A 26,166-nucleotide genomic window follows, 5' to 3' on the forward strand; every position below is an offset into this window, starting at 1 on the left:
CCCAATTGTCACTATATCACATCACAAGTATCCACACATAAGCGCATAGGATATGGGCACAAAGAACATTGTAAAGTTGATGTTTCGGTGAAAAGCTTCGTGACATCTACATATTAACTAAGTCAAAGAGATTTAGCGCCACAGAGAAAAGAAAAAAACTTGTAGCATTGCAACGTTGTAGTATTCAAAATTTTAAAAAGTCATCTTATAAGACAGGGGGAAAAAATTCCCGCACAAGCCCAAAAGCAACAGTCCAACACCAGCAGCTGCTGTCTTTACAGAGACACCTGCTAGATGCTCATTGGATCATATCCTCAAATATTTGTTAAAAAGCCCTTGAGGTTTCTGATCTAGCAACAGACAATTTCAGTTTTCAGTTTGTATTAGTTCTGAACACAAGCAGCACCACATGCATGATCAAAGACTCAAAACTGGTAAGAAAAAGCAGCAAGGGACAAATGTTCACAGTAATTTCAACACCAGGCATCAACAAACAGGCCCAGATCACCCATGCAAAAATAGTTGCGGCATGCTGTTACTGCACATATTGACACTACTGCCGATGAACCTGTGTATGTGTGTGTGCGTGTATTGGAGAGAGTTATGTGGTTTCATATGTGCGACAATTCAACGCAGCCTAAACCAAATCAGCAGAAATCAGATGGTATAACGGCACTGTATGACATACGATTAAAAGCTTTGTCTTCACACCACAACAGTTAAACACAGTGAATCCACTTCCTCACATTAGTAAGTGCACAGAGAAACATGTTACTGAACAGGGTTGCGTTCAAAGTCACATATCCACCAAGGCACGGGAGCACTACAACGTTACAAAAGCAGCTCAATCATCTTACCCGTCGTCCTCCGCAAAACTACCATCCTCAGTCTCGGGCACGTGACTGTTGAAGCCAATGTAGGAAGGAAAAAAGGAAATAAAGGCTGATGGTTAATGTATTCTGAATACTAATTATGGGTTGTTATTATGGGATAGGTTAGGATGCGAGGAAAGATTGGAGCTAAGTTGTGAGGGTTTTGTTGGAGTGTTTTCTAGAAATATCTCTTAAGACATTGTAAGTCCAAGCAGTCCGCCCAATATTCATAAAACACATTTTGATCTCAATGTATTAAAAAATATTTCCTGTACTTGAGGTTACTTAGTGTTTAAGAAACTGTTGAATACATTTCTATATTACTTTAACTCTTTAGCATCAATATGTATATATTTTTCACTTGGATGTCAAGCTTAAGATGGTTTTGTGCACTTCACTCAGCTAAACAACATCTCTTCTTGAGATTTGGACTCCATTCCAGTGGAATTAATTAATGTCTACACCCTCGGGGACGACTTTATTAATTACAGCCTCCCTTCATTTGTGGAGAGGAACACATGCAGGCAGTTGTGTCAGTGCTTTGTGTGAGTGTGCGTGTGTGTCACCGAATTACAAGTCACGACTTTGCACGCGCTAGTGCTAAAAATGTTCTCGAGTTCCCCTTGGAAAAAAAAAATAAAAAAATGTTTTTCACACGTTTTTTAGTTCATGCATAAAACTCAAACAGAGGAGTTTGTTTATTCCAGATGAAGACGCACGCAAAGCACACTACTAAAGATACTTGACGTCACCTTAGGCGAGCAGTGAAATAGGACATCTGCGATGGGAATAGACGCCAAAGTGTCACACAGCAAAGCCAGCATGTGTGTTGAGTGGGAAAAATAAATGTACAGAAATATGTCACTTTGCCTCATTAAAAGTCATCTGTTCTGATTTGCATCTGTAAATTGGAATTAAAAGCAATGTTTTTGCATTAGCTTTTGTCCCTGGCCTACAGAATTCATTCAGTTATGTTTGAATAGTGTCAACAAGGGAATGAAAAAAAAAACTATAGTATTTCATTAGCAAGCCCTGTTGAAAATAGAATAGAATAAAATAAATGTCCTTTGTCAATCAATACAAAATGGCTTTTATAATTTGACAGCAACCAGTAGAGGGCATAAAGATGGCTGCCTAAATGGGCTGTGGGAGGAAGTTATACATGACGCTTTTGGTAGCCATTCTAACCACATTTGCACTCAGTCTTATTTTTTTGCCCTTGACTTGTGTATTTATTGTGGCTGAAATTTTAGGCTCAGTTGCCTTTCTGTTCCACCTTTGTGCCTTAGTTATTCTCCTCTTCTTTTGGGCAGAAAAAAATAGTGGAGAATTTGGGATTTTCTGAAATAATAGTGCAACAAATAATTAGTTTTTCCCCCCTGAATTATCTCTCAAGAAAATCTAGTCGATCCTTATTTCCTGGAATTACTGATGTCCACAATTTTTGTGTCTGCACATCAACAAAGAGGCTGTTAATTGAATTCTAAAGGGATTACTCATGCACTGTCATGCCCAAAATTGCAAGCTTGAGCACTTCACTCTCAAGCAAATGTGTTTCTTCCTTGTAAAGGTTTGCGGGTAGTTAAATGAAATTAGTGGTTTGCTCACGGCAAAATAGGTGCTCGCTCTCTCTCTCTCCAAAACGGACAAAACCAGCAGAGGAGATGTCAAATGTCTAGGCAGTTTTTATTTATAGCTCAGCAGCTGTGACAAAGCTGCTAATAAGTTGAGGGAGGACGGAAAACAACACATACTAACGAAGGTGAAGGTGACAGAGCAGGAAGCAAGGAAGGGGACATAAGGAGAAGAGTGAGGAGTCTGGAGGAGGAGGGGCGTTACGTACCCGTAGGCCACGCCGGCGATTGTGCACTTCTTAAACTGCATGACATTGCAGGTCAGTGTGCCCGTCTTGTCAGAGAAAATGTATTTCACCTGCACAGGAGGAAGAGGACATTGAAGATGAGACGCCATCATAACATCAAAGATAAGGAGCATTGCTTTTTATTACCTGGCCTAACTCTTCATTCAGATTGGAGGTACGGGCCATGGCAGGTGTGTTTGTAGGCTCGTAGATCATATCAGTGTCCTGGCAAGGTCACAAAGAACAATCGCATCAACTCATTCAGTTCACCTGTAAAGGTTATTGTGTATTTTAGGTTCATTTTGAGATTTTTGATACAATTTTGTGAGTTGGGCATGTCCTTTTTTGGGCAAAGACAAGTCCACTTTAACATGACTGACAAACACAGATTGATATCAAAATTGGTAAATATTTTAACATAAGCATTTCGTGCTGTGCTTCTATGAAATACTTAGTCGTAAAATCACATATGTGGCACCTTAACGTTAACACTCAACTCACCCAATTGATGAAGAAGGCCTGGATGAACTTGATGACCTCCAGTGTGACCAGGAGGCTGATGGGAATCAGGTTGTTGAACAGGATGATGAAGGTGAGGAAGTTGAGGCCGAAATTCGCCGCCCCACCGTCTATCGAGGGGAGACGGGTTTGGACACAGGAAGTGATACACAGGAGGCTCGTCAGCGCCGGGTTCATGAGCATCCATCGGTTAAATGTTAAGAGCCCGCAGCTAGTTCCAGCCAATGGTCCCTATTATCCCAAAGCAGGTAGAGTGTGTTGGGCTAACACGGAGCATTAGCTGGATATTAACCCATCCTCTCACCCATGAGTCAAATTTAACGTCCCAAAGATTGACAGTGAGGGACTGAGGTGTCTCCAATGTTATAAGTGTCACAGCAGCAGCCTTGGCATCCAGCATGATCCAGGCAATGAATTCCAAATGAAGCACTATGCAAAATGATGCCGCTCCCTCACCCTCCCTTCCTCCCCCATCCCAAAAAGTGGCAATGATCAACATAGAACCCCACGGACACCAAACATGAAAACAGGAGGGATGCCATTTACCTTTCCACAGCTTGCGGGAGCTTGCAAGAGTTACCTTCCTTCAAGCCAACTTCATCTTAGCATTGAGAGGAGGGCCACCTTGCCATGACATAGCAAAACAAACAAATGGATGGCAAATGGAAGCTATACTGCTACTGCTACAACAAATACAGGGAGTATCAGAAGTGTGGTGGGGGGAGGGGCAGACAAACGCACTGGATGCTGTCAAGACAAAGGAGGGGAGATTCAGTCCATAGCACATTTCCAACCAACAAGGAGTGGAAAAGAGCGGGTGGATGATGCCGGCGTTTTAACGATGACCACATTGTTAGGTCCCTTCACTCAAAAAGCCGACTGTTTGGTTGCAAAGAACACTGCAGGACATGCACGGGTGCAAAACCACACCAGCAGAGTACAGTACAGTGAAATCTCTCAAGTTGAATGCCCATAAACTTCCTGTAAAAGGATAATAAATATAACCTGTAAATTGTCAAGTGTTATATAAATTGAGGCTTTGAATTAAGTGAAAAAAAACAATCAAGCCACTGTCTCTTTCAAATATTGTGGGCAGGTATGGTACTGAAACCACACCCTGTTCAACTGTTGACTGTCAATCAAATACTGTTTGAACTGGAAAAAAAACAGATGCAACCTCATCGAGCATCTTTCTTGTGCCTACACAACTACTATACATGTTGGATCCACACTCTGGCTGTCAACTCAAGCATTTTTTTTTCTCCTCGTGATGTGCGTGACACTCTGTTACGGCCATGCCAGCCCGAAGATTTAAAAAATGTTTTAAAATTCCCGCCACTCACTATCCTGTCTTTCACAACGGTCCATGTGCACAATCACGGCTAACAAAGAGGCAGTCCAAAGAGAACAATCCAAAGGGAAGATGCATTTTCAGAATGTAGGAAAGTCACTGTTGTGTCAGAAAACTACTGATGTGAACAACACCAATTAAGTGCTTATAGTGAGTGAGGGACGACTAATGTAAGGTAATGTAATGTAACTGCATCACTGCATCATTTTAACCGTGCCAAAAAATAAAATCAGAAAAACTTTAATAGGTGAAAAACATTTGAGCACGAAAAGGCTATAGTTTTTTGTCTTTGCAAATATTTTCAGCAATTATTTTCAAGCAAACAAATCAACTTCAGAGATTCCACTGTACATCTATTTTGAATATCATTTCATCCATTACAAACCATCATCTGTACATCTATTTTGAATGTCATTTTATCCATCACAAACCATCATCAACCAATCACAGCAACAGGTTTTAGTCAAAAAAGATGCACTTATTTATTTTTTTTCTTTTTCGAAACTGGACTTAGTATATTTGAGAATGAGAACTTCCCTAACGTACGGTAATAGTAAAAGCAGAATTAAACCTCTTTTGGTGGAACATACAACGTCAGTTCCGCATTTGGCTGACTTCCTTTCTATTTTAGTAAAGTGTACTAAATCTAAATCTAGAAGGTTGCCTGGATGCATAAACATTTACCAATATGCTCTCTTTGGCCTTGATTTGTATTATGTTATCACAGTATACAGGTTTAATGTTGACGATTGCCATCCTCAGCACTCTGTGACCGCTCAAAGTCACATTAATTATTCACTGGCCTTCAGTGACATACGAGCCTGCGGGTTGCTGTGCGTGGCCAGCGGAAGCAGATTCTTCTATTCATCTTTTCAATGTTGGCGAATGGCAAGGCTACAATCATTTTACTGGTTCCTGTGATGCAAAATAATTTGACAGGCTTTCCACCGCTCTCTTTTGACACAGGTTGGACAATGCGCACTGGAAAGAGTCTCAACAAGCTCCTTATGGCGGTACAATCAGTCTCAAGATGGACCCCTGCTTTATGACTTACACTGCCCCTAGAGCGTTTTAAGACCGTTTTAAACCCCTTCACCAAAACCAATAGAGCACCAATGGAGCACCACGTAAGGAGGAGAGTGTAAGTCGTAATGCAAGTTTAAATCGACCAGGACACAACCTCTCCTACAGGCCTATCAGGGCACAAAGTAATGGCTAAAGTACCCCGATGATCACTTTGCATACCAGAGCTTTATCATTGCCCATCACCTAGTTATTTTTTTCGTTTTAATTTTACCGATACTCACAATAACAAATCAGACCAAATAGGTGTCCTGTAATATGATGACAAAATAGGCTGGAGAATTCATGCAAAACCTATGCAACAGTGGTAGATGACCACATGCAGTTCTGTGAATTGAAGCATGATGACAAATTCAAATTTGATTAATTATTAAATCTACATTTCATTTTAGCTACCTTAACCATCATTGAGCAAAAAGGTATTTAAAAATGTTAAAAATGGTTCAAAAAGGGTTAGTTAATGGAACAATAAAACTTATCCAAGGTTTCAGGTTTAAGATGATCCTTGCAATTTTGAAAATCGGTAACAAATTGTCAGGTAGTAGGGTGTGGGCAAGTTACGGCAAACACTACCACAACATATCTCTGCGGGCATCCTCTAATTGGATGTTGTGTACACACCAATCAACAATACTAATTTTAAGAATCGTCACAAACATGCAAAGAAGCGATCCAAATAAACTTATGACTTATTTTCTGTGCAAAACAAAAATATTTCTTCACGAATATGGCAGACATGACTATAAGCCAAGTGTTGCCTGGAAACGTCTGCCAATGTACCACACTACAACCAGGTTTGCATGACTCCTCTTACCCTTTGTAAAGTGGTTTGAAAAGATGGAGAAAGAGACATTTGTAAAAATGTCAGCCGCTGCGCCACGTTGTGCTCAATCCATACACATGTATGCGGCCTCCTGCTGTGAATAGCTTCCGGAGTATTGCCTCTAGTCAATGGCGGGGACAGAACTAGTAACTACCTATTCTGGAGAAGAATAAGGCACAGTTGTAAAGCTTGAGAGTGCAAAGTGTTCCACGAGGCACAAGACAAAGGAAGATAAATAAAAATGGAGGAAATGTGAGACACTGGATCAGGCACTGAAAATAACTAGACGAGGGTGTAAGAGAGAGCTGGAGGGGAACACCTATCATTGGATCCCTGGTATGTGCTTGTCCACGGGAACGGGCCCATACAAAGTTGGGCAACCGTTTAGGGGGCGAGGGTAGGGGGCCTCATTTGCTTAGCAAAGGCAGAGCTTCAGTAAGGGGTTAGTAAGGGGAGGTCATTCACGGATGGCCAAGGCTTTTAAATGGTTGTTACCTGGAGCTGTTAAAAAAAACGACAACAAAGAAAAACAACAAAATCAAACACAACATTAGAAAGGTAACAAAAAAAAATACAGCAGCGCAGTGATATTCAACCATTTCTCACATCTATGCATCAGTTAACAGGGAATCGGATCATTCCCACATTGCCACATATTTCACTTATGAGAAACATCCTTTAACTGAGGCAACTTAACAAAACCAAAAGACACATACATACCAGCATTTAAGGAAGTAACTTAAAACGACAAAGAAATAAGCTGATATGGACACAAGTGAGATCAAATATGTGCAATGAGAGGCGGCGTGCGGCCTCGGGGGGACTCTTACAGTTGAGGTCCATGTACCAGGCGTCATTGCCACACTGGTACTTCCAGATGGTTTGGCCCACGGAGCAGACCAACGAGATGGCCAGCAGGCAGCCAAACAGGACCAGAATCTGAAAGTTGGTGATACGTTCCACATTGGACAACTTCAGAGGGGGCCGAGTGGAGTTCTGACAAAGCAAGAAAATTAGGAAGTGCGGTTGAGCTTGACATATCTTGTTGTAAGTGTGCTTAGCCGTGAGTTAGTATACAAATAGAAGCAAACAAAAGAATCGTATTATGCCCTTATTGGGAACTCAAATTCAAGATTTTAAGTACAGAAAATGGGCCAAAAATTAACCTGATAGCCAACTGTCAAACTAAAGAAGGCGGAGAAGATGTGTCTGACCTTTGTTTTCTGGAGGACAGGAGTTTAACAGATACACAAAGTCCATTTGTAGTACCTGCATGAGTTTTGTGTCATGACCCGTGTAGACCACCACACCATGGACCCACTGTGTGTTCCGCAGCTGCGCTCCTCTCAGTAAGATCTGGTCTGGACCAAGCGGCATTGTGCTGTAGTGGACCAAAAAAAATAAAAATACATGGATATGAAGACTGTACACAGGTTCACACTTCCCTTAATATCATGTTGGAATTTATGTTGTGGCTGTTTTTGTGGATATTCAGGTGCTGTGGTGAAGAGAAGTCACTACTTCTGAAAAGATTTCGAACAACACAAAAAGAACATGATGCTATTAAACCCTCTAAAAGCCAAATGCACTTCTGAAAATTGCTGAGTCAGGGAAGCTTTTGAGTCACTGAATGATCAAATCATAATGTCATAACATTGCATCTAGTCCCACATAAAAATGTTCTCCTTGCAGTGACACAGCCTTTGAATAAACGCATAATTGAATTTGAGTGAAACAGGTGCCTTTAGCAGAAAATGCAGTCAGCTTTGGGCTAATGGATCTAAACGGGTTACAAAGGATTATACAAAGAGCTGTGAGCTTTTCAAACTTGAGGGTCAGATAACATGCTATCCTTTAAAGTTTGTCTTTTAGGGGTACATAGAATAATAGAACAATATATAGACAATGGTACCCCAATGGTCCTCAAAATCTTCCCGGGAAAAATCCTGCAGTCAAAATGTAAAGTTTAAAAATCGAGCCCACCTGTGTCCGTCCAGTCGGATGTTCCCAACAAACTCATACAGATGACGGTTTGGGCACTCACACTCCATCTTCCCTGAGAGACGCATTAAACTGTCTATATCCTTCAAGTCCAATGTCACATGGAGACCCTGTTGATGTTTCATGTGTCTCAGAACAGAAACATTGCCACAATAATGTGTACCACACAAAAAAACAAACAAAAGTAAGATATTTACTTGTCTGATTTTTAGGTTTGTTTCACCATCGAGGTTAGATGTTTCGATGTAGCACATTCCCTGTGGTTCACTGTTGGGAAAAGAGAATAATGACATCATATCAGTAAAGGTCTGGTTAGTCATCATTAAAACATGCCCAGACATTAAAATGAATGAACATTATCTAATAACTGTGGAGAAGAAAGCAAAAGTGGGGCTGATTTGAATAACAAACATAAATCTAGACTACTACAGTATTTTTTTAGACAAAGTTGCTGTGCACCAGCCTACTTAAAAGTTATACTAATGAGAAGCAGTCTTTATTTGCAGGCAGTTTGAATGACATTAAACTGCAAAGGGGCCGAGACAGGAAGAGAGCGGAAACTCCAGAGTGGCGTGATGCGAGCAAGAGGGCGTGCAGAGCACAAGAAGCAGAGCAGACAAATGAGCTTCTGACAGATTTCGGGCACAGGGACAGTGGTAGAGAATGCCAGGACACTGTTAGCTACTCTTTGTGAGCAGTTCTTTGTTTTAGAGAGGGTCAGTCCAATCGTAGGAATGAGGGGGCATCAAGAAAAAGCAAGACCAGCGTTTTGCTGCTCTGTAGCATCCAACGTGTTGTCAGATTCTTAAAAAAATTATGGCTGTATTTACATCACAAATGTCTTGCTAAGAACACATTTAGTTTAGACTCAGTTTCAATGTGCTCCAGTCAGTGATGGTATTAGGTGGTTATCATCCCAAGTATAAAAATTAAAAGGATGGGGGGGGGGGGGGGGGGGGGGGAGGATCATCAATTTTCTCGAGTGCTGGTCCTCATTTGGGTCACCTGTGAGCTGGAGCCTATGCTAGCCCACTTTGGGTGAGAGGCAAGGTACACCCTGAACTGACTGCCAGCCAATCACAGAGCACATACAAACACAGAATGTTTCTCACGAATCACACTAAGGGTGATTTAGAGTCAAAGGTGATGAGGGGAGGGGGCTTTTTTTGTTTTGCTGTATGAGAATAAAGTGTAATTGCACATCCACTACAGTACGTGGCAGTGGTGTTCTTACTGCCAGAGAGGATGCAAGGATTATGAGCTCCTCAGCAAAGATGTACTTACAACAATATTTTAGACAAATGATACTGTAGTTGTGGCAGAGAGTTGGGACGGTGCAAAAATATTTCCTTCTTCCTGGGGTGGCGTAACAAAACAGTAATTGAGAAACACTGCCCTAAGCATTGAAAAGGCTCAATACGAGATTGGACAGAGATCAGAATTAAATGTTAGCTGGGAGGCTAAAGTCAATGGCACCAACAGCCCACATAGCATTGCAGAGTATACAATGGTGTATGTCTCCAATGCAAGAAAGAGTGAAAGGTGGCAAAAAAACAAAAAACAGTTTTTGGCATCCTCAGAGCAAACCACGTATTGACCATTTTAATAAAGTGAAAAGACCCAGCATCTTTTCTCTGCTCAGCATTTTCAGGCCCATGCCGATGAGATCATCAATGGAACAGTTGCAATGTTAGCAGCTACTGTCAAAATATGAAACACCAAACTGACTCACAAAAGGCAGAAAATTGTAAACATCATTCCAAGATATGGTTTCATTCTGGTAACATGGCATCATGCAAATATGAGAGAAAATGTCCATATAAGCCATGCAATAGTTCAAAAAAAATAAAAAAATAAAATAAAAAGCAAACATGCAACATCTGGGAGCTAATCAAAAGCTTCATCCTTTTCCCCTCAAGCATGCAAACGAGCTTCTGAGACCAGCTTCTGGACGTCTGGCCTCATCTTTACAACAGCTGTTGCCTTGGTAACGCCTCTGGTTTTCCTGACCTGGACGACAGTATGACGAGGTCAGCCGGGAGGTGATCGCCGTTGGCAGCTCTGACTACTTCCCCAACAGTCACCTGACGTTAGCAACCGCACACAGGAGAGAGGCAGGAGAGAGGGCGGAAGAGGAAGGGTGGAAAAGGAGAGGAAAGGATGGAAAGACAAAGAGCAAACACATGAGAGGAGAAAGGTAACTGTTTGTCAGTCCTTCATCTGCTTTCTCTTAAAAAGGGCAAGGAGCTAATCCAAAGACATTACTTTTGTCCCACCTAGAGAAATGATGGGAATCCCGTTATAAATCTTTGTTTGGATTTGTGGCTGTTAAAATGTAACCGCAGTTTAAACCTGCAGTGCCGTTTCCATGTTGGTAAACCATCATTTCTTTAGGCTGAAGCAACAGAGACACAGAGGATGAAGACGATCCCAGTAGGCGGTCCTCAGAGCTGATTCTTGATACCTGCATGATAAAACCACGGTCTCCGCAGGCAAGAAATCACGATCATTTACTTTAATAACATCGCCCATCTCAACCTGTGAAAATAGACTGGTCATTGCGGTGCACACAATGGAGAGAAGGACTGTGACTGTGTCATAAGTAATGAAAAGAAATACAGATGATGACATGATTCAAGTTTTGAAAGCCACCAGATTTTCTATTAAGCAAAAATGAAACTCAAATATAAAACTATAATCAAATACAGCTACAGGCAAGGAGTAAAATAGGACATTATCAAACTCGGACATTTAGAAAAAGGCACTAAATAATTTGGGAAGTAACCAGGACATTAGCTGGAATTTCAAAATGCATGAAGATGATGTAAAAAGCATAAAATATTCAAGTCACATAGAAATACAGAAATTTCTATCCAGAGTGGCCAGGAATTTTTTAAATTATGATTAACTCATAAATGTTTCGTTCATGTTTTTCTGCTACATGAGGACATACAGAATCATGAACACACAAATACAAACATTACAAGATTGAAAATAGGAAAAAACAAATACAAATATGGCAGCGCTTTACTCCGGGAAACATGTAAGTGATAATGTGTTTTCAGAACCTTTATTACAAGTCCTTAAAACAAACTAATTATTTTTAATGGCTTATTGTTTCAGGAACAAACAAAACCGCATTATAATAGCACAGACTCTTTGGTGACAGCTCTAATGGAAACACTGAATTAATTAGCTGCTTGAACCATCCAATGATAATAATGTGTTTTGATAGGAATTTGACTGAAAGGCACCATAGACATCTAAGTTATTATGATAATTATTGCATACCTTCTCCCAATGCACAATCTCCCACGCGCCATTTCTTAACACTGTGTGACATGAAAGGAAGGGAGAACAGAAAGAGGAAGTCAAAATGAGTTGATATATATAGTGTTACCCGACAAAAAGAGTGTCAATGTAATGTTTTCCGTACCTTGACATTCCTTTTTGTTGACAACACTGTCAGCATTGTGGCGTTTCTAGAATGAAAGAAGAAAATGGCATGCTGATTATGCAAATAGAGCATTACAAGACAAATCATATGTGGATGACAAGAGCATTAGCGTGCTCTGAGTGAGAAAACAGGTGAGTTAATGCAATGTCGTACGTTCGAGTCACTCACTGCACTCATTCATGGATAATAACACTTAATAATAACTGACATATGACAGTTAACAAATATGATAATGAGACACACACAGGGGCGAGGTATTAATAACAAAATATGGGTCATATTGTGGTTGTATTTTCCCCTTGTTTGGAACTGCATTGCATCCTAAGGCATATGTAATCGTTGCTGTCTGGCGAGATTCTTGGAACTCATCTATGTCAAAGGTCTAGTAAGCAATGCAATACAAAAAAAGATGAGCTGACTAAGCTGTAGTGTGTGACAGGTGAAAAAGAATCTGCACACAAACTTACTTTTGTGGCTGACGGGTTACCTTCTGCATCAAAGAATTACTGCTATTGATTTTTAACAAAACAGCCCTTCTCAAATGTATCAACCCTAACTACTGTATTTTCACTCTTTATATTGCCTATAAAGGATTTTTTCTCGCTGCGACTTTCAATCTTGAGAGGCATAATGTAGTGAGACAGAGATGGCGTTACAAGACAGTTGAAGTGTCCAATACAGTTAAAACATTTGCTCTCAAGCTATTGTAAACACTTTACATTGGTTAACAATTTGTATGAAAAATAGCAGGCCAAAGGATAACTAACTAATACTATCGATTTGTGAAAAAATAAAATAAAATAAAATAAGCCAAAACTGGACATATACAGGGTGACAGTCATCCAAACAACAGTGGAAGGAAATAACATGTTTTCTTAAAATGATATCCAGGGGCAACAGATACAATGAAAACAGCAGAGCCCCCAGAATTGAACCCTGTGGAACACCATACTAGAGTGTGCAGTGCAGTACTCAGAGCAACCAAGGCGAACACAAAAATTTATGTTAACCAAATAGAATCTAAACCTCTCAAGAGCACCACCACTAATACCCACCTGGAGCTGCAAACGGGCCAACAGAATAAAATCATTATTTCTATGACATTACTTCAAAGACAAGTCAGACAGGCATGCTTGGGACTTCGAGTTTGAAGATATACTACTGGGTGGTTGTGTGTATCAGTGCAAATCAGCACTATTATTTGCCGTCCCACTTGACAAACAGTCACGCCGTCAACAGTGCTGATGTTTGAGGTCTTGTCAAGTGGCATACAGCAACAGCAATGTGTGCTGGCCCTGATAAGAGAGGCGTGGACGTATCCTCTCAAGACCCCGACAAATGAACTATTTACGTTCCTTGAGCTTGCTCCGATTTACTCCAGCACTAATTCAATTAAAAGCTAATTGGTGCATTCCTGTGCACTGGCTTTTAAAGCTCCAGTCGAATCACGCCGTACATCTCGGCAAGGCGCTCTTGTGTGTAATGAAAAGGCGGGCAGTGTCACACGACTTCAACCTTTCGCCAGCTGCACGGAGAGCGGAAAAGTTTTCGGTGCTACGCGAAAGCTCATCCATCATCCCGTGAGCAAGAACTGTCGGCTAATTTCATTCGACCATTTTTCTTTCTGCTCCTGACGCAAACCAGACATGTCAGATCGGAGCCGCATTTATATCCCTTACCTTGTGTTAGTTGTCAGCGCTCTCGCAAACCACGCATTGGAGACAAATAACAACGGCCGCGACAATGCAGGAGAACCAGCATTTCCTGTATTTATTTTGTTTCTGTTGGCTAAGGTGAGGAAAGTAATTTTACCCAAGATGAGACGAGGTGGCAAAAAAAAAAAAAAAAAAAAAAAGCGCTGGAGCAAAGTACTGTGAAATATAATACTGCAGTAAAAATCACAATAAAGTAAATAAATGTGAGTGTTTGTTTCATTTTGCAACTTCTAGACACGTTTCATTAATTATATACGGCTCTGCAGCCTTGGAACCCTAACTGACCAAGTTCTAGAAGTAGTTTCTGGTTGTACCTGGTTTTGCTCATGGAAAAATGGCTGGTAGCATCATGGTGAGCTGAGTAGGTCATAAATTTGTACACTTATCACCTTGGATCCAAGCGAGCAAACATTTCTTCTACATTAGGACCTGATCTGTTTAGAATGGACAGTTCTCCAAATTTAATTTAATTTAAATTGTGTTTTCCACAGATTCTGCATTTTTAAAACAATATTTTTGTTGGTCCTAACCTGATAGAACATTTATGGGAACATCCCTGAAACAAAGTCCACCCACTATTTAAAACACCTTCGTGTCAAGATTTTGGCTGTAACTTCAGGAAATGGAAAATTAAAAATGCTTGTTGATCCTTGGGATGAATATACTGTATATCCTATTCCAGGAAGCTGAGATGTTTTACTTTTGAGAAGAATTAGTTGAAATCCTTTTGATTTTACTACAACTGATTTGAATTTACAAACACAAGTCTGTCTGTCTTCTGTTTCTATCTTCTATAATGAATCCAAAAGTGTAGCGCAAATAACGGCTGATTAAAAAGGCCGGCAAATTAATCGGTCGTACTTTTAGAGTGTTGCCTTTCAGCAGGCAACAATCATAACAAACAGGATAATGTCGTGGCTCCTCGTTGCATCCCCATCAGGTAAACTCGTGCGGTGCCAACACGCAAGGGAACAGATGTGAACGTGGGTGACCTTTATCTCCAAAGATGGGAATCAAGAACACTCCATTGCCTGTTTCCCCCCCACACACGGGAGACTGGGAGAAGGGTGGGGAAAATGTGCTGCGCTCGTGCCTTCAGTATGAGATATACTCGGAAAGTATAGAGTAGCTGTCCACTGGGACCTGCAGACAGGATTACATAGCAGGTCCACTGCAATACAGTCTGACGCACTGAGTTCACACTTAGCCAAAAGTAAAAATTGCAAATGAAATGCTACATTTTATAGTGAATATGGATTGATATAATAATTGATTAACCCACTAATTAATCAATCAATAGGAATACTGTTGATCGTGTGGAACGGCTGGTGATTAATCATGTCTTGAGGCGAAATGGAGAGTGCTACGTTGTTGTAACCAGCAGCGATGCACGTCATCTGTGTATGGCCTACATTGACGCAGACCTCCAACTCCAGTTGACATCATTAATTTGCTCAGTCCAACACATGGGAATATTTAGAAGATTTTCCAATACAACCAATTAAAAGTACTTAATTAATTCTATGGGTACCCAGGCAGGCACAGCTGTTAAATGAAATGAGCGGTGGCTTGCACATGTATGTATGTAAAAGAGCAAGATAAAAAAAAAAAAAAAAAAGAGGAATTGGCAGACACGTTTAGCACTTTCTCAATACACGTATGCTTATGTTAGTTTGTACGCATCCTGCTGAGATCATGGACATAGTAATGCCTCCAGTAAAAGTTCAAAAAGTATCGGATGTAGACGAGGTACTTTTAAATTACAGTATTTGACGTCATTCTTACCAGATCCTCAATGACCTCCTTGACAGCGGCCACAACGAGAATAAAAAGCAATGGCACCAATGTTGTCCATCGACCGGTGGGAGAAACATCTGGGATTTGCTGGAAGGGGGAAAAAAAAAAAAAAGCAAATTCGGTATAAAACAATGGACAAAAAAAAAAGTGTATCAAGAGAGAGAAAAGCGGGTTAATATGAGTAGAGTGAGCACTGGCATACTGAATCAAACACCACAAAAGGATTTATGCATACATTGACATTGCTCAATAATTCCCAAGAGTTGAAAGTTGGCTACACATTTACACTAGACATTTACATTAGCAAGCAAGCAATCAATCAAACAGACCATTAATCTATTGCCATTACATACTGTAGTTCCCAGAAAAGAGAATATCAATGCAATCATTTTTAAAATAAAATCGGTAGCACAAAGCTGAAGTCTTGAACCTTAGATTTGTACTCAGGCTTCAAGTTATTTGATGACTGCAAACTGCAAATCTCAGCCTAGCGAGGATACTCTGACTTGCTATGAACATGACGTATTTCCTCCACAGAGACGCTTTTTTGTTCAAGGTTGCACCATGGAGCGGTCAACCAATGAAGATGCACCGGCTGCTTTTCAAAGCAGCAACTTCAAGGTCACAGAATGGAGGCTCTTAGCGGGGAAACACTGTCTGTGTGTGCGAATCAAAGTGAAGAATCCTCCCTCTCGTGCTTTTATCTCTGAGACAGATGGATTTGCGCTACTTTGAATCTCATTGCAATGATTGATGCTGGGGAAAAACATCAATACAGAGCAATGTGGCGAACAAAGAAAAGAAAAAAAAACACCCCCTCACCCGTAATCGTATTGCAACATAGCCAATTGAGACTATAGTGGACATTGTAGCCCAATACATTTTCAATGTAATATGACGTAAATATTGTTGAGCCAGAAAACAAATTGAGTTTCCTTTTAACAGAACATCGTATTACATGCATTATTCATAACTAAGGCAGCATAATGTTTATGAGTGTGTGTGTGCGCGTCTTTACAAGTGTATTTTTGCAGACAGGACCTTTGCAAATGGTGTCTAGGTCAATCCAAACAGTCTACTACTTGCATACTAATGGCAACAAACTGAGAAGAGGCAATAATTTTTGCAAGAATGTGAGTTTGCATGTTACAATTGTATCAAAGTCTAATGTGAGACATTGTCTTCGTGTGGATTGAAAATGTTACCTGTAAGAGTGCAATGAAGAGGAAAAACGCGTTGGCCGCCCTCCTGAACTGCGAGTAGAGGAACCTCGGGAGAAAGGTGAGGACATTGTATTTGGCTGTACTGTAAAGACAGAGAAACATTTATTAAATATTATTTAGTCATATTTAACATGTATTTAAAAGGTTGATAGTATTTTGAGAATATTTCACCTACCACCTTGATTTACATGTGTAACTAACTCGTTCTATTGCTGAGCTCGGAACTCAATGACATTTGTTGCCATGATGCAGCATATCGAAAGCTTGCTCATAAAAGTTCAGAGCTGAACACAAAGCAAATCAAAAATACAGCAGTTTGGTGTAACGTCTTTAATTTTAACCACTAGTCTTTAAAGAAAAATGAAATTGTATTATTATGATGACTATAATTATTAGCAGTAATAGTTAACAGTTGTAGATTAGCAACAGCAGCCCAGCTTTATTAAAACCTCTGGGTTAAAAATCCCAAATTTGCAACTACCCACCTTAATTTTAATCCTTGTGCAATAAGGCATGACAACAATAATAGTTAGTCATTAATGTTTAACATTTCTACAGCTGTGATTAGCGGTGTAACAACAACCGATTTGATTCAGAAAATCGATTTTCATTTGATTCTTTGAATTGAATTGCACCTTATGTTCGAGCGGTGTAAACGAAAACTGATTTGAATCTAAAAATCAGTTTTGATATGATTACTTGAATCATATTGCACCTCATGTATCAAGATACTATACTTGAATCGTATCGCTCCACATGTATCGATATACGTATCGAATCGTCTTTTATTAAATAAGGGCATACCCCTAGTTGTTCTACATTAAGAGGAAATTATTACGGCGTAAAGTGCTGTGTATGTTTATTGAAATGCAACTTAAGTAAATATTTTACATTTTATTGACGTGTGTTTGTTATATTTTATGAATAAGCACCATCAAAATACATCCAAACCATAATTTTGTCATTACTTTGAAATTATGGCAAAATAAAGCATTTATTGTGGAGAAATGTAGTCTGTTTTTGTTTTGTTTTTTAAAAATATTTTTGCAGTGCTCATTAATTTCTTTATAAGTACCGGTACTTGTGAGATTCTGTTGTCCCAGATTAGATTTGAAAACGTCCTTAGCAAAGCATCATAACGAAAGTGATTGTCTCCATTAGATGGTTTTTGCCAACTCAGGAAGTGTCAGTAGCTACTGTGTATTACTCTTCACAATAGCAACAGCAAACAAAGTCATTAATTGTTTATGTTGGGTCTTGTCACTGTAATGAACATGAGTGGGAGGACGTGGATGCATTACTCTATGAAATAAAGCAGCTTTCGGTGCCAAAAACACACTTTCATTGCAAAGTGCGACTAAAACTAATAAAAAAATATATTTCTTCCACTAAATGAGGCGCGAGGAGCTATTTAGATACCCACATTTCATTTTAGCGCTCGCTGGCTGACTCTTCATAAAATGCATTTTCATCAGCTCAGAGGCAATAAATGTTTTGGATCAATTACTCTGATTGGTTCTTCACTCATAAAAAAGCGTTTTCGGCACTTTCAGTAGGAAGTTTTTTCTCGTCTAGCAGCCCAACTCCGATGCCACGTGTACCTTATGGGTAAATTTGCGAAAAAGACACTTCATAGGAAGACTGAAAATGGGTAAGCATGAGTGTGGATATTTGATGGGTTGTTGGTAATGATCACCCATTCATTGACTCGACAGTGACTAACCATTCTTTGCTTTTTCACCAAGGGTGTACATATATGAAATTTAAATATAGTTATAGAGTAAAGTAGATGAGTGAGATGGGGGAAGAGTGAAAGCAACAAAGAGCCAAGCATTTCTCAAACAACAATACAATCCAGTGCGAGCAGCCCACAATAGTCTGATGAAGAGCCTTGTCAAAAGTAAGGAGGGGTCAAGAAAAGTTCAAAGCGACCAAGCTTTGTCTCACTCAGCAAAGTCTAATTGGTTTTTAGTGGACATTTGATTGGTGTCCGTGTCCCCAAATTGTCTTCTCTAATAGAACTAAAGGTTTTGTAAGAGTCCTATTCTGTCCCTCAAGGAATAATTTACACTAATATACCATATAGATCAAATTACTGGACCTCAAGGTAAGGTTTGAGTTTTTTCTTGGGACAAATTGATATTGACGTTCCCTAGCTGCAAAAGTCAAGTGTGAAAGGATAGAAAAACAAAAACTGTGTGATAATACCACCCGAATGATACAACATTCTATCCTTAGCAGGTATCATAATTATTCTCTGCAAGATTATAATCAGAGGAAGGTCAAATTCCGCTTTTTTCTCCTTTTTTTAGTAGCAAGCTCAACAACGCTAAAGTATGCCTCTCTATTTCACTTAACCTAACCAAGTATTCAAGTACGCGGCGTGCTCAATCAATATTTCATGCGAACCATCCTAGCAGTTCTCCTTTTACTTCTGTGATCTTATGTTTTTGTTCATCCGAAATGAATTGCAAATGTATTATTTTTTAAATGCAACGTGTATATGTTATATGCTCTGCGTGCTCCGTCAAGAGTTTACTACAGGCGGCACACAGCATCATCGTGTATTGATCTGTTTTAATTAGCCGGTAACTCAGTGTTCCCTCGAGAAAAATACAGGATAGAAGATTGATTAAAGGCAACGTGGCTTGGGACTACTTCACCATCTTCAACACTTCAAAACAAAATATATACAGCCTGCTAAGATTATACAGTTGGAAAAAAAGGAAAGAGGGAAACGAGGGGGGGGAAAGGACTCTAAAGTTCCTTAAACTTCGGAGTTCGAACTTGAGATGGTGACAAAGTGCAGTATGGCGACAACTTCAGTTCAGCGAACCTCAAAGTTTTATCTTTTTGCATCTCTCTTAAGAAGTACATGAAATGAGCAGATAAAAGTTTTGTGAATTGCATTCAAAGACTCCAACACGGCGATATGCAATCATTTTCTGTGGTTGATTTATTTTTACATGTGATGTAAGAATATTAAAAATGAGTGACTACAGTACACCTTTGTCATTCAAGTTAAGATGTTAAGTTTTATTATACAGTATGTATTGAACTTTTTTTTATTATTTACTATTTAAAAAGTATTTATGAGATAATTGTCTTGAAATCCTAACACGGGGTTCAACTTTACTGTCTGGGGGTCTACTGTAAAGATTGGTTGAAAAACTGTAACTGCTAAATTGGTGACCTTTTGCTTCACCATATTGTGCAGTTCTTACAAAATGAATCCCTGCAAGAAGGACATAAGCCTGACAGTGCTAATGCATAACGACTGGTCTAGTCATCCCTCGAGGTAGCAGAGGAATGGTGGGTGGCAAATCTGATTGAAGTTTTAGCCTTTAAGCCTCAGCTTTATCATTCTTATCTTCCAGTACAACCCTCATCTTGCCTAAAAGATCACACATACCATATCTACTCGGTTCTTTTTCACTCAGCTTGACTCGTTTGATCTAACGAGGCAGCACTGTGGTGCAAGCTCTCATTACTGTCCAGCTAACCTCCTCCTCTGACGTGGAAAAAGAAGCTAGAACATTGAGCGCACTCCCTAATGTAGGATTATTTCCTGCCAATGTCTGAAAGGACTAAGGCCATGTGAAAAAGGCACTTGCTTTCCTGGTCAGATATGAAAAAGAAGACACCAACCGACAACGTTATCACACGATGTCTTTTAGCGGCTATTTAGGTGTGTACGAAAAATCTGTTCCCGCGTGAGAGTCTATCATTGTCCACCTGATCCTAGATAAACACAGCTGCACACACTGGCTTCCTGACTCTAACAAGCTGGTTGGACCAATATATTTTTTGGCGATCTAAATCAGTTTAGAACATAAATGTATTTACTCATGTGAACAAATGCCGAATCAAAGGTTACCCTTATTTAAAGTATAATGACAAAAAGTCATTAGTCTTACTGATGTGGGATGTGATGTGGGATATGTGTTGTTAATATACTGCAGTGTCGACGATCCAGGTCACGTGGTATGTTTTGTTCATCACAGTCCCTTTTTGCATATTGCATTTCAATGACCCATGACAACAACAACTAAACTACAAAAGAGTGTGCACAACCATTCAAGTAACTTAATACGCTGATTGTTGCCCCCTTCTTGTTTCATTCACGGTTGTTGTTTCGCTCAAATCGGTGTGTGAGTGCGTGCGTGCATACACGCATGACTCGTGCAGCCAGAATGCCAAGAGTAATATTCCTTGACAGAGGATGCCTGACCTGACACGCTTGACCTTTAATGCTAAAAGCACTGCAATCTGAAGAGAGGAAGACAGTCACACTGGAAAAAGTGCTGACTTTATGAAGCTGTATCTTGATTTGTTCTTCTCCAAGGAAAAAAATAATAATTATTAATTGTCATCAGCAATTTTCATCTAATCAGTCATTGTTATGCACAATGTATATTTGCCAAGAAAGTAATTTAAGAAGCCTAGTAGTCACATGACCATCAGCGTTTAATGGAACTGTGTGTCCACATCCCTATGGGTCAGTTTAGGGTTAAAGGCATTTATGGGTGGTACTGGTATTACACAGTTGATTAAGTGCAGGTATAAAATGTGAACCATAGTAACTGTATTGCACTGATTGGAAATCAATTGCAAATCACACAGACTAATGAGCCTAATGTATGTAAAAGCAAGCTGAGCTATGCATGCAAGATGTGTAAATGCACACCTTTTTATCCGTGAACTAAAAATTACAATATATGTACTAGTAAGTACCGTAATATACAAATACTGCTTAGAAAGTCATTTTTACCTGACCCGGTTGCTGCAAAACTTTGTAAACTGTGGCTGGTTAAGGTAAATCAATCGGGCATCTTCTTGGTCTGCTAAAGATGTCTTTTCTGAAGCATCCTCTGTCTTCTCATATCCTGAAAGATGACAGAACAAAACAGCCTCTATAAGGAATGTGTTCACAAAAATACTAGATTGTTCAAACATGTTCAGAAAACAGTGCTCATGATGTTGGTGTTGTATGAAGTTACAGTATAATGGATGGGCAAAGTATCTGGCCCATCACTGAAGCCACAGACTCCCACCAGGTTCAACAGAGTGGGATGCAGCTACACTGGCGAACACCAACAAGCAAGATGTCTGTGTGGGGTTCGCAGAGCACTATGAGCCAACATGTTTGTTCCCACTTTGCTGTGGATGAAGCCCAAATACTGTAGATCACAAAGGGACACATTCCAGTTTTACAGTTTTAGGGAGAGCTCATTGCAGACGACAATGATTCACACAGTGCACTTCACACCTTGATTATAGATCAGTAGAATCTTGTGAATTGGTAGCCATTTTAATAGATCATTTTGGCCACCAAGATGTCAGAAAATAATTTGTGACATTGCATCTCTTGGCTGAATAGTTTAACAGATCAACCCAATTATTCCATCCAACCAAAAAGCAGTCATATAAGAATGCAGCTGAGCTAGATCATATCACATGTGAATTTGGGCAAAAGGAAGGATACACCCTGGAATGATTGCCAGCCAGTTGAAGTCAAACATAACAATCACCCTAACCTCCTTTTAACTATTGGCAATTATAGAAGCCCAGGGTAGATATTCAACCCGAAAATCTGAGAACTGTGAACTTCACATGCTGACCACTCAAACATTGTTCTACTTGAGGAAATTATTTGTAAGATTTTGCTATGTTCCATAGCATTGTATAGAGCCAAGTTGAAGGTATTATAAACTACTGGTATATAGGCCCACGGACTTTGAACAATTCAGTTGGCAAACAACTGGAAATTAGACGTTTATATACCGGTACCAAAAGTCAATCAAAATTCCAGAAAACAATTACAGAGCGAGACGAAACAAAGTGTTTCAGCTTGTGTTGTAGTCAAGACAAGACAAACCGAGACCACGCTGTATATGCAGGTGATTTAGATGTTTTGCGAAGACAAGGACAGGAATAGCTTTAATGAGTACATAAAGACACGTGGAACCAAGTTTAAAATGGAAAGCGAGAACCTTGCAACAGTTGTCACTCTTCCTGCTCTGCTTCTAACTAACTCTCACCTTACCGCTTGCACTTTCTCCCTGGTGTTACACAAACCCTGAATCTTACTTTGCACCTCTTGTTATTTTAATGATCCTCTTGGCTACACTGAGAGGATTACCGAGGAGTGACAAGCAGGCGCTCCTTCCCACCACCCTCCCCACTTGCCTCACAATGTGCTCCAGGGCTAAAAATAACTCTCACCCCTGTAGTCATTTCGGTCACCAGGGGAAACACGGGTCGGCCATCCAGCGCCATTACGCAAGAGCCCACCCAGACGTCAGATCAGCGCAGGTGATTTATTGGATTAGCGTGGTGGTGACGAAAGACTGTGTGAGGATTCAGATGGTAATACAGGGAGAGCATGAAGAGTGATGTTATGGGCATACCCTCACATGGCAGATCCACCATTTATTGTTAATGTCTAAATGTCCAGCTTAAGACTTTTTTTTTTTTTTTTTTTTTTTTTGTCCGTGTTCGTAGGTATCTTTGTTACTAGCAATTCCAAAAGTTGTGAACGAATACAAAGGAAATATAGTCGGCCTATGTTGTTTGCTTTGTATGAAAAACTTTTGATCATCTGCATTTAGACTGGTCATTGGTCTAATTTTCTTTGGGCCAACATTAACACTGAATTAGTGTAGTCCATGAGGAGAATCTCTCTGTATGTTCTGAACTTGTTTCAAATAATGCTGGAAGGAGGAGTCATGCAACAGTATGGATGCAGTAGTAAATAAATTTCCATAGCTGACATGTTTTTCAGACAACAAACTAGCTAATAATCTGATGCTGGTCGTAGTCATGTTGGTAAGAGGCAATTTTTCTCAACTATGCCAAAACACGATTAATAAATCAATTCACGCAATTGTCTGTATTACAATTAAACATCACAATTGATGAATACATTGATGAGTAGGCCCAGACTGTTGTTTAGCTCTATAATCTAAAAGTGGATTTCAATTAAATTTGGTGCCACAGAAGAAATTCAAGCACAGCGCTCTGCTATAATCCACTAGTAATTGGAACAGTGAGACAATGGCACCGCCAGGGCAATGATTCACTCAACCATACCACAACCAGCTCTTGGGCGACAAGTTCATCTTTACCGAAAAAGTATTCTCTAATCATAGCTGTGAGCACTCCTATATGCAAGTGTGGGATTTAGAGGAGTTCAGATCCAGACTTGAGGCTTTAAGGCAGGGCTGGGCAAACTTTCTTTGAAGGCCAGAGTCCTGCAGGTTTTGCGTGTTTCCCTTCTTCAACACAGCTGATATATGATGAGCTCATCAGCAAGCTCTGCATAAGCCTGATAACGATCCTGTTGATTGGAATCAGCTTGTGTTGGAAAAGGGAAACCTCCAAAACCTGCAGGACTTCGGCCCTCGACGCCCGCCCCTGCTTCAAGGCATTCCATCCATGTAAAGACACCTTAAAAATAATGCAGGGAACTCCAAAGGTATGCCATAAAATGGGATTTCAATCAAGGTATTTTCATGTTATTTATATCAGAGCACTGATGAGAGAAGTACTGCGACTCACACAATGTCAATAATCACAGATTTGAGTTCAAAGAGAAAGAAGTGAAGTTCGGGTGATCAAGGAATTAGTGTCCACAAAGACGTATGAAATGAGTGAGCTGGCATGGTGTCTGAGAGCAGCGAGAGGCTTTAGTAGGAAAGCTTGCCAAGGCTGTGATTGATGTTGTGTCTGTGTGTTGTGAATGAGCCCTCGGTGCTCCAAGTGTGTGTTCCCCTGCCAGGTACTGCATTGCACCAGTTGAGGCTGCCATTGCTGCTGCTTAACTCCTTCTACACCCTCAGCATTGCTGCTTTCACACATGGGGTTTGCAGAAGTTGCAACAAAAAGTGTCACATTACATACTGTACTCATGTCATCGGTTTTTATTAAGGGATCAATCAAAATGTATGGAATATAACTACAGTATAAGCATTAGTGTAACAGGTATGTGAAAAACGGAGGACAATGTCGAAATTTTGCCAATGCTGGTATCGCAAAAGAAAAGAAGATAGCATTAACTTTAAGTAACACAAGCAAATATAATTTTGCCTTTCAGATGAATATATCCGTAAAGAGGTTTTTAATTCCACCTTAAAGTGGCTTTATTTAATAGAAATTAGGCTATATACTTTGTAGCTATTGGCAATTCAACTACATTTTTCGTACTTTTCATGATTAAATACATAAAAGATTTTTTATTTTTTATTTTTTGCAGGAACTTAGTTAAAAAATGTGATTTGTGATTGCTGCTTGTGCTTTGAAAGAGTTGCATACATTAAGTTTTGGTTTCAAAAAGTATTTAAAAGCAAAATGAAAATTAAAGAGAATGCTGTTGAAGCTCGTCATGGTTTTAAAATAAAAAATTTTATAGTCTTGGTCTTGGCACAGTCTCAACTTGTTTCGGTCTTGTTCATGTCTTAATCTAGGCTTGTCACAGTCTTGGTCTTGACTCCCAAAAGGCGAGTTCTGTTCCTAGGCAAGTCTTGGTCTTGGATACTGTGGTCTTGAGCGTAACACTACCTTTAAAGAGTCACCTTAATCACACCCAGCAATGTGACCAAACCCAAATGGACTGTTGCACTATGTGCTGTGTTCATTCCTTGATATCACATCATTTGTGGTTCAATAAAAGTAAACAATAGGGTACTGTACAATGTATACAGTATGTAGATGCTCAAAACCCGATACAGGGTCACAATTTTCTGTTGCAACGTGTCGCTACATGCGCACTGCTCAATTGGTCGATGTGTGGGTGCGAGAGGCCAACTCCTTTTTTCACAAAGGTGATGTGGCGGACCGTAGGGGAAGCACACTTGACCAGTTCAGAGCTGTGTCTTAAGACCATCAAGATCTCTTGTTCTTCTATATATACACTCTTGACATGTCAATTAAAAGCTATAGTTGAAAAGGTTCCAGTGCTGAAAATAGCCACTCGTCAGTGTCCAGCATGAGAAGGGATTTAGAGAAAGAAAGAATCACCCTCTGTAAATAACCACAGTGTTTCCATGGATCCCAATCAGTGTGGATAATGTGCTAAGCCATAGAGGTTGGAGAACGAGCTACCTTTAATGTCGCCTAAGTGCAAGGTGAACCTTTGTTTCTGTACTCATTAGATTAGCTGCAGTTCTGTTACATCTCATCAATAAGGAGAAAGACCTTCCCGCAGTATTGAAAACCACCCGCTATTTAGACAAAAGAAGTGAGAACAAACCAAACAAGTCTTGGTGTGACTTAGAAACCAAGAGGAAACAGCTCTGAAGGGGAAGCCTCTGGAGGAAGGGTCAATGCCAGCCAGTGTCGTAATAGATTTGCACGCAGGCCATATGTGAGGATTATTGCTCGTGTCAGCCAACAGACAACAGGGAGGAACTAGAGTCTCAAGGGGCCACATATTCTGGAGAAGGTGCCCCTTGGGCCTAGCAAAG

At 40.0% G+C, this 26,166-nt stretch overlaps 1 protein-coding gene across 6 annotated transcripts in view; it reads right to left on the bottom strand.

Annotated features, from left to right (window-relative positions):
* atp8a1 (ATPase phospholipid transporting 8A1) overlaps positions 1–26,166 on the bottom strand; it is an 84,671-nt gene that overhangs the window by 51,742 nt on the left and 6,763 nt on the right. For 5 of the 6 annotated variants that reach the window (XR_013284852.1, XM_077531367.1, XM_077531368.1 and 2 more), the window contains exons 2-15: positions 21,474–21,588; positions 16,685–16,784; positions 15,468–15,566; positions 11,947–11,992; positions 11,802–11,842; positions 10,521–10,594; positions 8,708–8,777; positions 8,493–8,620; positions 7,779–7,890; positions 7,340–7,505; positions 3,235–3,362; positions 2,881–2,958; positions 2,716–2,804; positions 858–902 (exon numbers count right to left, since the gene is read on the bottom strand). Coding sequence is in view for 5 of the 6 variants with exons in the window: in XM_077531367.1 (XP_077387493.1) it covers positions 858–902; positions 2,716–2,804; positions 2,881–2,958; positions 3,235–3,362; positions 7,340–7,505; positions 7,779–7,890; positions 8,493–8,620; positions 8,708–8,777; positions 10,521–10,594; positions 11,802–11,842; positions 11,947–11,992; positions 15,468–15,566; positions 16,685–16,784; positions 21,474–21,588 (1,291 nt within the window). In the remaining variant the exon portion in view is untranslated. The remainder of the gene's footprint in view (positions 1–857; positions 903–2,715; positions 2,805–2,880; positions 2,959–3,234; positions 3,363–7,339; positions 7,506–7,778; positions 7,891–8,492; positions 8,621–8,707; positions 8,778–10,520; positions 10,595–11,801; positions 11,843–11,946; positions 11,993–15,467; positions 15,567–16,684; positions 16,785–21,473; positions 21,589–26,166) is intronic. The other variant, XM_077531366.1, reaches the window with a different exon arrangement.

The sequence above is a fragment of the Festucalex cinctus genome, chromosome 9, assembly GCF_051991245.1.
Source record: "Festucalex cinctus isolate MCC-2025b chromosome 9, RoL_Fcin_1.0, whole genome shotgun sequence".
In the NCBI taxonomy this organism is placed as follows: domain Eukaryota; kingdom Metazoa; phylum Chordata; class Actinopteri; order Syngnathiformes; family Syngnathidae; genus Festucalex; species Festucalex cinctus.